Source organism: Heptranchias perlo, unplaced genomic scaffold (assembly GCF_035084215.1).
Source record: "Heptranchias perlo isolate sHepPer1 unplaced genomic scaffold, sHepPer1.hap1 HAP1_SCAFFOLD_74, whole genome shotgun sequence".
Taxonomy (NCBI): Eukaryota; Metazoa; Chordata; class Chondrichthyes; order Hexanchiformes; family Hexanchidae; genus Heptranchias; species Heptranchias perlo.
Window position 1 is genome coordinate 2,533,178 of NW_027139772.1, and position 19,431 is coordinate 2,552,608.

Here is a 19,431-nt window from a genome sequence, read left to right on the forward strand (position 1 = left end):
GTGAACATTATCACCCCCAGACCCCAATATAAAACAGTGAACATTATCCCCCCAGACCACAATATAAAACAAAGAAACTTATCCCGCCAGACACCAATATAAAACAATGAACATTATCCCCCCAGACACCAATATAAAACAATGAACATTATCCCCCCAGACCCCAATATAAAACAGTGAACATGATCACCCCCAAACCCCAACATAAAACAGTGAACATTATCCCCCCAGACCCCAATAGAAAACAGTGAATAATATACCCCCCAGACCACAATATAAAACAGTGAACATTATCCCCCCAGACCCAAATATAAAACAGTGAACATTATCCCCCCCAGACCCCAATATAAAACGGTGAACATTATCCCCCCCCAGACCCCAATATAAAACAGTGAACATTATCCCCCCCAGACCCCAATATAAAACAGTGAACATTATCCCCCCAGACCCCAATATAAAACAGTGAACATTATCCCCCCAGACCCCAATATAAAACAGTGAACATTATCCCCCCAGACCCCAATATAAAACAGTGAACATTATCCCCCCAGACCCCAATATAAAACAGTGAACATTATCCCCCCCAGACCCCAATATAAAACAGTGAACATTATCCCCCAAACCCCAACATAAAACAGTGAACATTATCCCCCCCAGACCCCAATATAAAACAGTGAACATTTTCCCCCCAGACCCCAATATAAAACAATGACCATTTTCGCCCCAGACACCGAGATAAAACAGTGAACATTATCACCCCCAGACTCCAATATAAAACAGTGAACGTTATCCCCCCAGACACCAATATAAAACAATGAACATTATCCCCCCAGACCCCAATATAACACATTGAACATTATCACCTCAGACCCCAATTTAACACAGTGAACATTATCACCTCAGACCCCAATATAAAACAGTGAACATTATCACCCCCAGAACCCAATATAAAACAGTGACTATTATCCCCCCAGACCCCAAAATCAAACAGTGAACATTATCCCCCAGACCCCAATATAAAACAGTGACCATTATCCGCCCAGACACCAATATAAAACCGTGAACATTATCCCGACAGACACCAATATAAAACAATGAACATTATCCCCCCAGACCCCAATATAAAACAGTGAACATTATCCCCCCAGAACCAAACATAAAACAATGACCATTATCCCCCAGACACCGATATAAAACAGTGAACATTATCACCCCCAGACCCCAATATAAAACAGTGAACGTTATCCCCCCAGACCACAATATAAAACAATGAACATTATCCCCCCAGACACCAATATTAAACAATGAGCATTATCCCCCCAGACCCCAATATAAGACAGTGAACATTATCACCTCAGACCCCAATATAAAACAGTGAACATGATCACCCCCAGACTCCAGCATATAACAGTGAACATGATCCGTCCCCAATCGCGAAATAAAACAGTGAATATTATCCCCCCAGACCCCAATATAAAGCGGTGAACATGATCACCCCAAACCCCAATATAAAACAGTGAACATTATCCCCCCAGACCCCAATATAAAACAGAGAACATTATGCCCCCAGACCCCAATATAAAACAGTGAACATTATCCCCCAAACCCCAATATAAAACGATGACCATTATCACACGTCAGACCCCAATATAAAACAATGAACATTATCACACCCAGACCCCAATATCAAACAGTGAACATTATCACCCCCAGACCCAAATATAAAACAGTTAAAATTATCCGCAGGCGCCAATATCAAACAGTGAACATTATAGCCTACAAATCCCCAATTTAAAACAGTGAAAATTATTTCCCCTAGACCCAAATAGAAAACTGAGAACATAATCCACGGAGACCGGAATAGAAAAGAGTGAACCTTAACCCCCTAAACCCCAACATAAAACTGTTAAAATTATCCCCACAGACACCGATATAAAACAGTGAACATTATCCCCACAGACACCGATATAAAACAATGAACATTATCCCCCAAACCCCAACATAAAACAGTGAACATTTTCCCCCCAGACACAATTATAAAACAATGACCATTATCCCCACAGACACCGATATAAAACAGTGAACATTATCCCCCCAGACCCCAATATAAAACCGTGAACATTATCCCGACAGACACCAATATAAAACAATGAACATTATCCCCCCAGACCCCAATATAAAACAGTGAACATTATCCCCCCAGACACCAATATAAAACAATGAGCATTATCCCCCCAGACCCCAATATAACACAGTGAACATTATCCCCCCAGACCCCAATATAAAACAGTGAACATTATCCCCCCAGACCCCAATATAAAACAGTGAACATTATCCCCCCAGACCCCAATATAACACAGTGAACATTATGCCCCCAGACCCCAATATAAAACAGTGAACATTATCCCCCAAACCCCAATATAAAACAGTGAACATTATCCCCCCCAGACCCCAATATAAAACAGTGAACATTATCCACCCAGACCCCAATATAAAACAGTGAACATTATCACCTCAGACCCCAATATAAAACAGTGAACATGATCACCCCCAAATTCCAATATAAAACAGTGAACATTATCCCCCAGACCCCAATATAAAACAGTGAATAATATACACCCCAGACCCCAATATAAAACAGTGAACATTATACCCTCAGACCCCAATAAAAAACAGTGATCATTATTCCCCAAACCCCAATATAAAACATTGAACATTATCCCCCCCAGAACCCAATATAAAACAGTGAACATTATCACCCCCAGACCCCAATATAAAACAGTGAACATTATCCCCCAAACCCCTATATAAAACAGTGAACATTATCACTGCAGAACCCAATATAAAAGAGTGAAAATTACGCACCCCCAGACTCTAATATAAAAGAGTGAACATTATATCTCCCAGATCGCAATATAAAAGAGTGAACATTATCCCCCCAGAACACAATATAAAACGGTGAAAATTATCCCCCCAGAACACAATATAAAAGAGCGAACATCATCCCCCCAGACCCCAATATAAAACAGTGAACATTATCCCCCCAGACCCCAATATAAAACAGTGAACATTATCCCCCAGACCCCAATATAAAACAGTGAACATTATCCCCCAGACCCCAATATAAAACATTGAACATTATCCCCCAGACCCCAATATAAAACAGTGAACATTATCCCCCCCAGACCCCAATATAAAACAGTGAACATTATCCCCCCCAGACCCCAACATAAAACAGTGAACATTATCCTCCCCAGAACCCAATATAAAACAGAGAACATTAACACCACAGACCCCCAGTGAAAATTATCCACCAGACCCCAATATCAAACAGAGAACATTATCACCCCCGGACCCCAATATAAAACAGTGAACATGATCACCCCCAGACCCCAGCATAAAACAGTGAACATTATCCGTCCCCCATCCCGAAATAAAACAGTGAACATTATCCCCCCAGACATCAATATAAAACAGTGAACATTATCCCCCCCAAACTTTAATATAAAACTGTGAACATTATCCCCCCCCAGACCCCACTATAAAACACTGAACATTATCACCCCCAGACCCAAATATAAAACAGTTTAAATTATCCGCAGGCGCCAATATAAAACAGTGAACATTATAGCCTACAAATCCCCAATGTAAAACAGTGAAAATTATTTCCCCTGGACCCAAATAGAAAACTGAGAACATCATCCACGGAAACCATGATATAAAAGAGTGAACCTTAACCCCCTAAACCCCAACATAAAACTGTTAAAATTATCCCCCCAGACACCGATATAAAACAGTGAACATTATCACCCCCAGACCACAATAAAAAACAATGAACATTATCCCCCCAGACACCAATATAAAACAGTGAACATTATCCCCCCAGACACCAATATGAAACAGTGAACATTATCTCTCCAGACGCCAATATAAAACAGTGAACATTATCCCCCCAGACCCCAATATAAAACAGTGAACATTATCCCCCCAGACCCCAATATAAAACAGTGAACATTATCCCCCCAGACACCAATATGAAACAGTGAATATTATCCCCCCAGACCCCAATATAAAACAGTGAACATTATCAACCCAGACACCAATATAAAACAGTGAACATTATCCCCCCCAGACCCCAATATAAAACAGTGAACATTATCTCCCCCAGACCCCAATATAAAACAGTGAACATTATCTCCCTCGACCCCAATATAAAACAGTGAACATTATCCCCCCAGACCCCAATATAAAACAGTGAACATTATCTCCCCAGACACCAATATAAAACAGTGAACATTATCACCTCAGACCACAATAAAAAAGTGAATATTATCCCGCAAGTCCCCACATCAAACTGAACATTATTCCCCCAGACCACAATATAAAACAGTGAACATTATCAACCCAGACACCAATATAAAACAGTGAACATTATCCCCCCCAGACCCCAATATAAAACAGTGAACATTATCTCCCCCAGACCCCAATATAAAACAGTGAACATTATCTCCCTGGACCCCAATATAAAACAGTGAACATTATCCCCCCAGACCCCAATATAAAACAGTGAACATTATCTCCCCAGACACCAATATAAAACAGTGAACATTATCACCTCAGACCACAATAAAAAAGTGAATATTATCCCGCAAGTCCCCACATCAAACTGAACATTATTCCCCCAGACCACAATATAAAACATTGAACGTTATCCCCACAGACAACAATATAAAAGAGTGAACAATTTCCCCAACAGACCCCAATATAAGAGAGGGAAAATTTTCCCCCCAGACCCAATTTAAAACAGTGTACAATATCCCCCACACAGCCCAATATAAAACAATGAACATTATCCTCTCAGACACAAATATAACACAGTGAACATTATCCTCCCCAGACCCCAATATCAAATAGTGTGCATGGAGCATTTTTGAGTTTTCTTTAATTTGACTTGCCATCTCTTTGCTTTCCTAATTTCTTTTGTAATTTCACCACTGCACTTTCTATTCTCCTCTGGGCTTTCTGCCGTATTGAGCTCTTGGTGTCTGACATCAGCTTCCCTTGTTTCCCTTATCTTACTGTGTATGCTACTTGTCATTCAGGGGGCTCTAGATTCGGCAGTTCCACCTTTTATCTTTGAGGGAACATGTTTACTCTGAGCCCCGAGACTTTCCCCCTTGAATGCCTCCCACTTCTCTGACACTGATTTCCCTTCAAGTAGCTGTTTCCAGTTCACTTTTGCTGAATCACTTCTCAACTTAGTAAAATTGGCCATTCCCCAATTTAGAACTTTTACTCTTGTTCTATATTCGGCCTTTTCCTTAACTATGCTAAATCCAACTGAACTATGATCACTGCCAGCAAAATGCTCTCTCACTGATACTCCTTCCACCGGCCCACAATAAAGAGCAAGAAGATAACTCAGTAAAGAGTAGGGCCTATTGGAGACCAAATATGTAACTGATGTGTGGAGAAAGAGGATGTGGCTTTGGTTCTTAATGAATACTTTGCGTCTGTCTTCACAAAAGAGGGAGATGATGCCGAGATTGTAGTTCAGGAGGAACAGTGTGAAATATTGCATGGGATAAACATCGTGAGAGAGAAAGCTTTACGGGATTTAGCATCTTTGACTATCGATAAATCTCCAGGCCGGGATGAAATGAATCCCGGGCTGTTAGAAGAAGCAAGGGAGGAAATAATGGAGGCTCTTACCATTATTTGCTAATGCTTCCTGGCTCTCGGCGTGGTGCCAGAGGATTGGAGGACTGCTAACGTTGTACCGTCGTTTACAAGGGGTGAAAGGGATAGGCCGAGTAATTATAGGCCAGACAGTCTAACCTCGGTGTTGGGCTAATTATTGGAATCAAATCTGAGGGACAGGATAAACCGTCATAAAGAAAGCCACGGATTAATCCAGGAGAGTCAGCATGGATTTAACAGGGATGGGAGTGTTTGTCTAACTTGATTGCATTTTTTGAGGAGAAAACAAGTAGGGTCGATGAGGGTAGTGCGTTTGATGGAGTCGACATGGGTTTTAGCAAGGCATCAGTCAAAAAACTAAAAGCCCATGTGATCCAAGGGAAATTGGCAAGTTGGATTCAAAATTGGCTCGGTGGCAGGGTAATGACTTACAAAAGAAATTACGGATAGCATTAGATGCAAAGAGGAGACAAATAAAATTGCCAGAAAAAGCGGCAAGCCTGACGACTGGGAACATTTCAGAATTCAGCAAAGGGGGACAAAGAGATTGATTAAGCGGGGAAAATAGAGTATGAGAGTAAAGTAGCAGGGAACATAAAAGCTGACTGCAAAAGCTTCTATAAATATGTCAAGAGAAAAAGATTAGTGAAGACAAATGTAGATCCCTTACAGTCAGAAATGGGGGGAATTATAATGGGGAACAACGAAATGGTACAACAATTAAACACAAACATTGGTTCTGTCTTCAAAAAGAGGACACAAATAACCTCCCGGAAATGTTAGGGAACCAAGGGTCGAATGATAGGGATGAACTGAAGGAAACCAGTATTAGTAAAAAATATAGTGCGAGGGGCTAATGGGGCTAAAGGCTGACAAATCCTCAGGACCTGAAATCTACATCCCATAGTACTAAACGAAGTGGCCCTGGATATAATGGTTGCATTGGTGATCATTTTCCCAAATTCTCTAGACTCTGGAAGGTTCCTACAGATTCGTGGGTGACTAATGTAACCCCACTATTTAAAAAAGGAGGGAGAGATAAAACAAGGAATTACAGACCAGTTAGCCTAACATCAGTAGTGGTGAAAATGCGAGAGTCTATTATCAAACATGTGATAACAGAACACAGGATTAACGGGATTGGACAATCCCGCATTAACGGGATTGGACAAAGTCAGCATGCGTTTATGAAAGGGAAATAATACTTAACAAATCTACTGGACTGTTTTGAGAAGGTAACGAGTAGAATAGATTGGGGAGAACCAGTGGATGTGATGTATTTCGATTTTCAGAAGGCTTTTGATAAGGTCCCACACAAGAGGTTAGCGTGCAAAATTAAAGCACATGGGATTTGGGGGAATATCCTGACATGGGTTGAGAATTGGTTGACAGACAGAAAACAGAGAGTAGGAATAAATTGATCTTTTTCCGGGTGGCAGGCAATGACTAGTGGGGTACCGCTCGTGCTTGGGCCCCAGCTATTCACAATATATAACAATGATTTGGATGAGGGAACTAAACGAAACATTTCGAAGTTTGAAGACTACACAGATCTGGGGTGGAATGTGAGCTGTGAGGAGGATGCAAAGAGGCTCCAATGTGATTTCGACAAGTTGGGTGAGTGGGCAAGAACATGGCAGGTGCAGTATAACGTGGATAAATGTGAGGTTATCCACTTTGCTTGTAAAAACAGAAAGGCAGATTATTATCTGAATGGTGATAGATTGGAAAAAGGGGAGGTGCAACGAGACCTGGGTGTCTTTGTACACCAGTTGCTGAAAGCGAGCATTCAGGTGCAGCAAGCAGTTAGGAAGGCGAATGGTATGTTGGCCTTCATTGCAAGAGGATTTGATTACAGGAGCAGGGATGTCTTACTTCAGTTATACAGGTCCTTGTTGCGACCACATCTGGAGTATTGTGTGCAGTTTTGGTCTCCTTATCTGAGGAAGGATGACCTTGCCATGGAGAGAGTGCAATGAAGATTTACCAGACTGATTCCTGGGACGGCACGACTGACGTATGATGAGAGATTGGGTCGACTAGGCCTATATTCACTGGAGTTCAGAAGAATGAGATGTGAACTCATCGAAACATATAAAATTCTAACAGGACGAGACAGACTCGATGCAGGGAGGATATTCCCGATTGCTGGGGAGTCCAGAACCTGGGGTCACAGTCTCAAGATACGGGGTAGGACATTTAGAACCGAGATGAGGAGAAATTTCTTCACTCAGAGGGTGGCGAACCTGTGGAATTATCTACCACAGAAGGCAGTGGAGGCCAAGACATTAGATGTATTCAAGAAGGAGATAGATATATTTCTCAATGCTAAAGGGATCAAGGGATATGGGGGAAAAGCGGGAACAGGGTACTGAGTTAGACGATCAGCCATGATCATTTTGAATGGCGGAGCAAATCCCGAAGGGCCGAATGGCCTACTCTTGCTCCTATTTTCTATGTTTCGATGGTCGACGGGTGCTTTTGTGACTGAAGGCTGTTTCTAGTGGGGTTCCGCAGAGTCCAGTATTAGCTTGCTTGCTTTTTGTGATATATATTAATGATTTCGACTTAAATGTAGAGGGTATGATGAAGAAGTTTGAAGATGATACAAAAATTGGCCATGTGGTTGATGGTGAGGATGAAAGTTGTAGACTGCAGGAAGATATCAATGCGTTGGTCAGGTGTTAAAAAGTGTGGCAAATGGCATTCAATCTTTAGAAGTGTGAGGTAATGCATTTGGGGAGGACAAACAAGGCAAGGGAATACACAATAAATGAGAGGATACTGAGAAGTGTAGAGATCAGAGGTCCTTGGACTGCATGTCCACAGATCCCTGAAGGTCGCAGGACAGGTGGACAAAGTGATAAATCTCTATGATTCTAGGATATGTATAAAACACTAGCTAGGCCAGAGGTAGCGTTCTGGTCACAACATTACAGGAATGATGTGATTGCATTAGAGAGGGTACAGAGGAGATTTACAAGAATGTTGCCAGGACTGGAGAATTTGAGCGATGAGTGAAGATTAGATCGGCTGGGATTGTTTTCTTTGGAACTCAGGTCAATGAGGTGATATTTAATTAAGGTGTATAAAATTATGAGGGCCCGAGATGGAGGGGATGGGACGAACCTTTTTCCCTTAGCAGAGAGGTCAATAACCGGGGGGCATCGATTTAAAGTAATTAGGAGAAGGTTTAGAGGGGAGTTAGGAGAAATGTTTTCACGCAGAGGGTGGTGGGGGTCTGGAACGCACTTCCTGAAAGCGTGGTAGAGACAGAAACACTCATCACATTTAAAAAAGTACTTGGATATGTACATGAAGTGCCGAAACGAACAAGGCTATGCAGCAAGTGCTGGAAAGTGGGATTAAGGTGGATAGCTCTTTTTCGGCCGGTGCAGACACGAAGGGCCGAATGGCCTACTTCAGTGCCATCAATTTCGTTGATTTTATGATTTAATGACTCCATAGTTCTTGCATCTTTCTGCAATATGCCTGCAAATTTTCCCCTCCATGTTCCAGGTCTCTGTTATTGAAACTATATCATACTCCCATGGGGCGACGTTTGACTGGAGCTCACCAACTTTATAAACCACGTGACTTGCATTCTCACACATGCACTTCAAACTCATCTTCGATTGCCTCGCAGTTTGATCCCTCCTATTTCTGAACAATTCTTTACTCTAGTGCTATTTGTCCCTGCCACTCCCCTGTGCAACTTGTTTCCCTTTTCTTATGTTTCATTCTGGTGCCCACCTCCGTGCCGAATTAGATTAAACTCTCCCCCATGGCACTACTGAGCCACCCCGCGAGGACATTGGGACCTAAATGTTTTGGATTAGAATCATCGATTCATAGAATGGTTACATCACAGAAGGAAGCCATTCGGCCAATCGATCCCATGCTGGGTCTTTGTAAGAGCAATCCAGTTAGTCCCATTCCCTCGCCCTTTCCCCGGAGCCCTGCAAATATTCAAGTATTTATCCAATTCCTTTTTGAAAGCCACGATTGAATCTACTTCCACCGCCCTTTCAGGCAGTGCATTCCAGAAGATAACCACTCGCTGTGTAAAAAAGATTTTCCTGATGTATTTGGTTCTTTTGCCAATCACCTTAAATCTCAGTCTATCCACGTAACTGAAGTCCCTCATCCCTGAAACCATTACACTGAAAGTAACCACGCTGAACTGGACCTGTCCTCATTGAATGTAACAGAACTGAACTGCAGCTGTCCACAATGAATAGACATACAGCTGGATTCAAGTGGCTGGACACGCTGGAGGATTTGGAATCTGCTGTTTCCCCGGACGAGAGCTGGATAATGACCAGGATCGAGAACCTGGCTCCGTTTCCCAGCTGCAGGATCAGATTGTCTTTGGTCGGTTATAACTTGTGCTGAGACCTCTTAACTCAGCATTGAGGACTTTAAACACAGAAACTTGACCACAAGGCTCACTCTCACCATGGCAACCGCCGATCAAGCTGTTCATTATCTTTTGTGAATGAATGTAACCGGGATCAGACTGTAGTCTCTGAGTATTTCACTTTCGAACGAACCGTGTCAGATCCATTTAAAGACAGTCCATTCGATCAAAACAAAAACACCAGCCTGCCAGCGGCTGCACTCATCTGTTTGTTTCAATTAGTGTAATTAATGTAAAAGATCAAACCGTCTAATTGTCTCCCTGGAGCCTGACATCAGGTATAAATGTGAAACCCTTTGAATGCAGCGCAGTGCACGCTCAGAACTTCTTACAGAAATGCACGGATCACCAAAAGGTCTGGTGTTTGCCCTTTATTATCCCATCCTTGCAGCTATCGGTGTTCCAGGTAAAGTATTGGAGATAGTTATTAGTTATGGAAACCGTTGGTTAACTGTGTCACTGCTCTTATTTACCAGTATTGTTTCTCCCCTTTTACAGTATAATGTCTCCCCTTAAACGGTTTAATTATTTCCCATTACCGGTATCGTTGTCTTAAAATCATAGAATAATGGAATGGTTATGGCACAGAAGGATGCCATTCGGCCCATTGAGCCCGTGCCAGCTCATTGTAAGAATAATTCAGTTAGTCCCAATCCTCAGCTCTTTCCCGGTGGCCCTGAATTTTTCTTTCCTTTCAAGTATTCATCCAATTCCCTTTTGAAAGCTATGTTTGAATCTGCTTCCACCGCGCATTCCAAATGATAAATACTGGCTGCGTAAAAAAGCTTTTCCTCACGTCGCCTTTGGTTCTTTTGCCAATCACCTTAAATCAGTGTCCTCTGGTTCTCGACCCTTATGCCAAATTGGAACAGTTTCTCTTTATTTAGTTTATGTAAACCCTTCATGATTTTGAACACCTCTATCAAATCTCCTCTTAACCTTCCCTGTTGTTAGGACAACACCCCCAGCTTCTCCAGTCTATCCACCAAGCTGAAGTCCCTGATCCCTGGAACCGTGATAATATTGTAGAAACGGTATCAATTCTTCCCTTTACCGGTACCATTTCACGGTTTACATGTAGTTAGTGACACTGTTACTGTGGGTGGATTATCAGGAATTATCTCACTGTTATCATGGTGTACATATTATTCTATTGTATTATTGGATCTGTAATTCTGGGTGAATTATCATAGTTTACAGTGTGTACATGTTATTCTATTGTGTTATTGATACTGTTACTGTTGGTGAATTACCATATTTAACACAGTGTACATGTTATTCTATTGTGTTATTGACACTGTTACTGTGGGTGAATTCTCATAGTTGCAGAGTGGACATGCTATTCTATTGTGTTATTGACACTGTTACTGTGAGTGAATTATCATAGTTACCAGAGTGGACATGTTATTCGATTGTGTTATTGACACTGTGACTGATGGTGAATTCTCACAGTTACCAGTGTGGACATGTTGCTCTATTGTGTTATTGATACTGATACTCTGAGTGAATTATCATGGTTAAAATAGGGTACATGTTATTCTATTGTGTTCGTGGGTCTTATTCTGGATGAATTATCATAGTTAACAGAGTGTACGTGTTATTCTATTGTGTTATTGACACCGGTACTCTGAATGAATTCTCACCCTGTTATCATGGTGTATATGCATTTCTATTGTGCTTTTGTGCTTTACTGTGAACGGTATCTCTGTTAAATCGGTGTCGTTATGGTATTACTACTACTGGCTTCTGCCAATGTCCCGGTCTTTTCTCGACCTCGCTCTATTCTCCACATTGAGTGAGGTCACATAACTGATGGCATCTCTCGTATCTGAGTCACAAACTTCAATATCCAAGATCGGACGAAGCCCATAATTGATCCTGACAACACAGTGTAGTGCTAAGCGAGTACTGCATTGTTGGAGGGGCGTCTCTCTGGTGGAACAGAAAGGTCAGCGACCAGAAACTTTGACCCTGTTTCTCTCTCCGCAGACCTGTTGAATATTCTCAGTATTATCTCCTCTCTCTCTTTCTCTCTCTCGCTGATTTATTCACTCACTATTTCTGTATCTCTCTCTTTCAGCTAACTTGGTAGTGATTGTGATCCTGTCCCGAGGAAGATGCGGTCTCTCCAGATGTATCACTTACTACCTGGTGTCCATGGCGGTGACGGATCTCCTGGTCATTATCACGGCTGTGATATTAAACCGGATTGTTGGTATTTATTTCTCATTCAGTTTCCTGTCCATCACTCCGGTCTGTAGTCTCAGTTTTGTGCTAATTTATGGAGTCAGAGACTGTTCTGTCTGGGTGACGGTCGTGTTCACCTTTGATCGATTTGTCGCCATTTGTTGCCAGAAACTGAAAACAAAATATTGCACCGAGAAAATGGCAGCTGTGGTGATAGGGACGATCTGTTCACTGAGCTGTGTTCGAAACATCCCCTGGTTCTTTGTGTATGAACCTTCCTTCATAATTAACAATATACCTTGGTTCTGCAAAGCAAAATTCATATTTTATACCTCACCTGTGTGGGCCGCATTTGACTGGACTCATCGCATTTTAACCCCGTGTCTCCCATTCATTCTGATTTTATTGCTCAATGCTGTGACCGTCAGACACATCCTAGCGGCCATTCGAGCCCGCAGGAGACTCCGGGCCCACAGCAATGGAGAGAATCAGAGTGACCCAGAGATGGAGAGTCGGAGAAGGTCCATCATTTTACTCTTCGCCATCTCGGGCAGTTTTATCCTCTTGTGGTTGTTGTTTCTTTTAACATTCCTCTATGTCCGAATTGCAAACGTTAGTTATTTCTCAGGATCCAATTTCGGTGACTCACTTTTTATTCTGGAGGAAAGCGGATTTATGCTTCAGCTTTTGAGTTCCTGCATCAACCCGTTTATTTATGCAGGGACCCAGAGTAAATTCAGAGAGGAGTTAAAGACTGGGGTGAAATATCCGTTGAGACTAATTGTTCAATTATTGCAATAATAAAAATAGTCAAATCCAGGCTGTGTTGCACCACATATTCTATCCAATGCACTTCTTGTCCCTCTCACACACTGCCTGCCCTCCCAGATGTAGAGTCATTCAGTCTAGGATCCTTACCCACTTTGAATTTAAGGATGTAGGAGGAAAATTGCATCATCGCACAATTCAGTCTGCAACATATCTGAACATGACGCCTGGAAAACTCCAGTGGTCGGGAGCTTTGGGCTCCATATGTCCGACCACACTTGCTTCTCCGAAGCAGGCTACACTTGCCACATGTCACGTCTCAAATTGTATCATACTGTATCTCAAAATATTATTTTCTGAAACCAATCTGTCGAATATACATTTGATTGAATCAATACTAAATGCTTCTACCGATCACATAAATTTACAACTCGCTCACTCAAAGAACTGTAAAGAAGAAGAAAGAAAGAAAGTTTTTCATTTATATAGTGCCTTTCACGACCTCACGACGTCCCAAAGTGCCAATGAAGTACTTTTGAAGTGTGGTCACTGTTGTAATTTAGAAATGCGGCAGCCAATTTGCGCACAGCAAGATCCCACAAACAGCAATGTGATAATGACCAGATAATTTTTTTTTAGTGATGTTGGTTGTTGGATAAATATTAGCCAGGACACTGGGAACAACTCCCCTGCTCTTCTTCGAATGGTACCATGGGATATTTTATATCCCTCTGACAGGGTACATGGGGCCACGGTTTAACAGCTCATCTGAAAGACAGCTCTTCGAAAAGTGCATCACTCCCGCAGTACTGCACTGGAGAGTCAACCTGGATTATGTGCTCAATTCTCTGTCGTGGGAGTTGACTCCGCAACCTTCTGACTGCAGAAGCTGAGAGTGCTACCACCTGAGCCCCAACTGACGATCGATTCCGTGTTTTAAGTGCAGTCGCAGCAATGATTTATAAAGTGGCAAGATACCCCACTATCTAGGCTCGATAATACATCCCAACATCTGATTTGTTTCACTCACTGCTGCCGAGCCTTGGTTCGATAGCTTCAATTTATTGTCAATCAGGACACCCAGATCTCTTTAATTTTCCATGCAAATTATTTTCTTTCCATTTAAGTAATAATCCCTTCCTGGATTTTTATTCCCATGTGAAGCACTTTTCATTTCTCCGCATTGAATGTCTCTCTGCCCAATTGCGAAGTATTGAAATCCTCCTGTAGCTTTTCCTCATCAGCTTTGCAGTCTACCGCTTTCATTAGCTTTCAGCTTTGTATTGTCTGTAAATGTAGCCATTGTGCTGTGCTGTGACTCCGAGCTCCAGATCATTTATAAAGATATTAAACAAAAGATCCAAAACAGACCCCCTGTGTGACCCCACTGGTAACATTCTCCTGGACCAATGACAATCCTTGTACCACTGGGTTCTGTCGGTCATCCTATTCGAATGTCCTGTGAACTATTTCCACTGATTCCCACTATCCTCCTTTTCACTCCCAGCCTTTCCAGAGGAATTGTATAAAAGGCTTTATTGAACTCCAAGTACATCTCATCCACTTCCTCACCCATATCAAGCTCCTTTCTCACACACTATTCAAAACCTACTTCTAAAACACCTCTAGCATCAGCTGTGGCTCAATTGGAGTCCTCTCGCCTCCGAGTCAGAAAGTCGTGGGTTTAAGCCCCATTCCAAATTCGTGAGCACACAATCAAGGCTGACACTCCAATTCGGTATTGAGAGAGTGCTGCACTGTCGGTACGTGTCCTCTTTCGGGTAAAACGTAAATCCGAGGCCCCATCCGCCCTCTCAGGTGGATGTAAGCGATCCCATGTCATTATTCGAAGAAGAGCAGATGAGGTCCGCCCGGTGTTCTGGCCAATATGCACCACGAAAACAACAAATTATCTGGTCAATATTGCACTGCTGTGTGTCGGACCTTGCTCTGCACAAATTGGTTGCCGTGTTTCCTCGTTATAACAGTAAAGATATTAAACTTCAAAAAGTACTTCACTGGGTGCAAAGCACTTTGGATTGTCCTGAGACAAGTGCGGATTGATTAAGGAAAGCCAGCACAGATCTGTGAAAGGCAAATCGTGTTTAACTAACTTGATTGAGTTTTTTGATGAGACAACAGAAAGGGTCGATGAGGGCAATGCGGTTGATGTTGTGCTTCTGGACTTTCATAAAGTGCCGCATAATCGGCATGTCAGCAAAATTGAAGCCCATGGAATAAAAGGGGCAGTGGCAGCATGGATACAAAATTGGCTCAGTGACAGGAAACAGAGAGTAGTGGTTTTTCGGACTGGAGGGAGGTGCACAGTGGTGTTCCCCAGGGGTCGGTATTAGGACCACTACATTTCTTGATATATATTAATGACTTGGACTTGGGTGTACAGGGCACAATTTCAAAATTTGCAGACGACGCAAAACTTGGAAGTGTAGTGAACAGTGAGGACGATAGTGATGGACTTCAAGAGGATATAGACAGGCTGGTGGAATGGGCGGACACGTGGCGGTATTTGCTGATTACTATGAAACATGTGATTGTGCAAAGTGTTCATTTTTTGCATCATTTTGTTCTTGGTTTGGAGCACAAACCTTCGGAAGAACATACTCAACTCAGCGGAAATTAAGCAGGATGATATGCGTGGGCTGAGTGTAAAGACCGGATTAATTTGGGAATGTAATCTCCTGCAGCGTTAGACATGGGAAATCAAGGCCAGTTGTGGTCTTCAGGTGAAGCAGTGATAATCAGACCAGGGGAGGCAGAAGTTGTTCAGTTTCCATTTTAAAGTTATATATCCTGTCGTTTTGATATACAGCACTGCGATTTTAACTTGATCTCTGGTGGCGTTGGACCGCGGGGCATTAAGGCCAAGTACCAAAGTTTGCTGCAGTTTGAGAAGCAGAGACGTAAAGTTTGTTGGAGCATTGGGATGAAAGCTGGTGCGATAAAGCGCCACCACTGGCTGAAGGGTGCAGTTAAACCGTGACAACTTCAGGTCGCCCTTTCATTGAAAACTGGACATAAGCATTTATAATCCAGAATCTTTGACACTAAAGTCTGAAAAATGCAGAACAACACAAAACAAGGTTTTATAGTTAGGATGTGGATACATTTTACTGGAAAAAAATGTATATTTGCATTTTCAAAAGGCATTCGATAAGATGCTACAGAAAAGGTTGTTCGACAGTTAAGGACTCATCGGGTTGGGGGTAACTTATCAGCAGGGATAGAGGATTGGTTAACGAACAGAAAGCAGAGATTAAGGACAATTTTCAGGCTGGCACGCTGTAACTAGTGGGGTACCGCAAGGATCGGTACTTGGGTCTCAGCTATTTACAATTAATATTAATGACTTTGTCGAAGGGACCGAGTGTGATGTATCCAAGTTTGCTAACGATACAAAGCTGGGTGGGAACGTTAGCTCTGAGAAGGACAACAAGAGTCTGCAAAGGGATATAGACAGGTTATGAGAGTGGGCAAGAAGGTGGCAGATGGAGCATAGTGTGAGGAAATGTGAGGTTATTCACTTTGGTCGGAAGAATAGAAAAAAGCAATGTTTATTTAAGGGTGAGAAACTATTAAATGTTGGTGTTCAGAGCGATTTGGGTGTCCTGGTACAAGAAACACAAAAAGTTAGCATGCAGGTACGGCAAGCAATTAGGAAGGCAAATGGCATTTTGGCCTTTATTGTAAGGGGGTTGGAATGTCAGAGTAACGAAGTCTTACTCCAATTGTACAGGGCTTTGGTGAGAGCTCACCTGGGGTATTGCGTACAGTTTTGGTCTCCTTATCTAAGGAAGAATATGCTTGCCATAGAGGTGTTGGAACGAAGGTTCATTAGATTGATTCTGGGATTAGAGGATTGTCCTAAGAGGAGACATTGAGTAGAATGGGCCGATACTCTCTGGAGTTTAAAAGAATGAGAGGCGATCTCATTGAAACATATTAGATTCTGAGGGAGCTTGAGAGAATAGAGGCTGGGAGCTTGTTTCCCCTGGCTGGAGTGTCCAGAACTACGGGGCATAGTCTCAGGATAATGGTTCAGCCATTTTAGACTGAGATGAGGAGACATTTATTCAATCAGAGGGTTGTGAATCTTTGGAATTCTTTACCCCAGAGGGCTTTGGATGCTGAGTCGTTGAGTATATTCAAAGCTGAGAGAGACAATTTTTTGGACTCTCGTGGAATCAAGGGAAATGGGATCGGGCCGGAAAGTAGAGTTGAGGTTGAAGATCAGCCATGATCCGATTTAATTGCGGAGCAGGTTCGAGGAGCCGCATGGCCTCCTCCTGCTCCTATTTCTTCTGTTACTCCTTGATCCCGAATGATATTACAGCTGAGGAGTCAAGAACACGTTTGGCCTCCAAGGGTATTGAGGTTGGAGAGTCGCATTTCTAAACTAATGCAATTCGATTCTAAATTAATATAATATACTACTCGATCGTCCATGGAGTCAATGTCAAGTGTATTCTACAAGTAAAGTGAGATTGGAGGGCGGAGTAAAATTTCACCAAAACATGTAAACACAATTCTGCGCACATTTTAAATTGTTTTGATGCAATACTTTGATATTTTATTATTGACGATTAAATAGCAAAACGTACAGCGATTTGAGAAGCAACAACGTGGAACTGTTTGGAGCATAAGAATTTTCTCTGCAGGATGGACTGATAACCTGGGCGATGGAAACCTGAGGCGCTTCAGCGCCAATGCTGGCGGGACAGTGTAATTACAAGTGACAAATGACAGAAGTGGCTTCCTTTGCAAGATGCATTCTTTAAGGGAACATGATAACAGAACAGTGTGGCAAAGAAGTGACAGCGGGAAGTTTAGATTTAATTAGGAAGTGCACACAGATGAAAGGATTTTCATAGACACCTTAGATGTCAAAAGACAGGGGTTTGGGATTTAAAAGCAGAACTGCCATTGGTAGCAGAATAATGAAGCAGACTTCATGGGTAAACCGAACTACCCTTTCTCCTCGGATAGCAATCTTCTACAAATATAATCATTAACTCCTGCAGTGTTCCTCGGCAGAAGCCAACACTGATCGACAAATGTAACCATTGCACTGTGTTGTCTTCACCGATAGGGGCAGCATTGCTCCCTCAATTGAACGAATGGAATCCACACAGTGCAACAAACACGGATCCCAGCATTCAGTCAATGATCACGGGGATGGTTCCTGCAAACGACACCTCAGGATTTTTCTCTGTGGCATTTTATGGACACAATTCGTTTCGGTGGAGCGCATTCAACATAAGAACAAATAAAACACAAGCAGATGCTCTATTTTCCAATGGGAAGGTTTTACATTGTTCTTGTTTTATTAACATTTTCATAATGTTGGTCAACTTTTCAGTGCAATACCTGTGCAACTGTTCAGTTTACAACAAGTTTCTTGCACAAAGTATAAAATATAGCAAACAGCTTTAAAGTAACACTGGATTAATATGTGTTTCAGGGAATACTTTACAAATTCTGTTTGGATTTCAGACAACAGGTGGACAGTTTTCATTTCTTCTCGTCATTGACATTCATTTAAGAATTACAATATAAGGATATTTCACCATTGCCTTCAACTCCTCCCTGAATTTAGTCTGAGTGACTGCATAAATACATGTGTTGGTGCAAGAACTCAAAAGTTGAAGCATGAATCCAATTTCTTGTAGAATCTGCGCCGTGCCAATTCTTATGCATTGCAATAATTCGCAAGTATATGGAATTCACCAAAAATATCATCCATAACAGGATAAAATTCCCCGATATAACAAACAGTAAAATGATGGATTTCCTTCTCTTCTCCATCTCTGGGTCACTGGGAATCTCCCCCCTGCTGTTGTCCAGGAGTCTCCTGCGGGCTCTGTTCGACACGAAGATGTGTCTGACGGTTAACGCATTGAGCAGCAGAATCAGAACAAATGGAACAAATGGGGTCACAATATAATGAAGAGATTCAAATGCACCCCATACCCGTGAAAGCATAGAATAGTCTGTAACATAACAAAACCAGGGAATGTTAACAAGTGTATATTTACTTGTATACATAAAGTACCAGAAAGTGTTATTCACACAGAACAGCACACTCACTGTTCCGAGAACCACAGCCGCCGTTTTTTCGGTGCAATATTTTGTTTTCAGCTTCTGGCAACAAATGGCCACAAATCGATCAAAGGTGAAAGTGATTGTAAACCAGACAGAACAGTCTGTGGCTGCGTAAAGCAGGACGGCGTGGATATTACACACTTTAAAGTCCAACACAAAAAGGAATTGTGCAGCGTGAGCAATGGGAATCTGTCTTAGTATCACGTCAATGATAACGACCAGTAGATCGGCCGCTG

The 19,431-nt window shown here is 42.2% G+C and overlaps 1 protein-coding gene across 1 annotated transcript; it reads left to right on the forward strand.

Annotated features, from left to right (window-relative positions):
* Window positions 1-10,456: 10,456 nt before the first annotated feature.
* Window positions 10,457-13,108, forward strand: LOC137319138 (probable G-protein coupled receptor 139). The gene is made up of 2 exons (XM_067981483.1): window positions 10,457-10,526; window positions 12,201-13,108. The coding sequence occupies exons 1-2, from the start codon at window positions 10,457-10,459 to the stop codon at window positions 13,106-13,108; spliced, it is 978 nt and encodes a 325-aa protein (XP_067837584.1).
* Window positions 13,109-19,431: the final 6,323 nt, after the last annotated feature.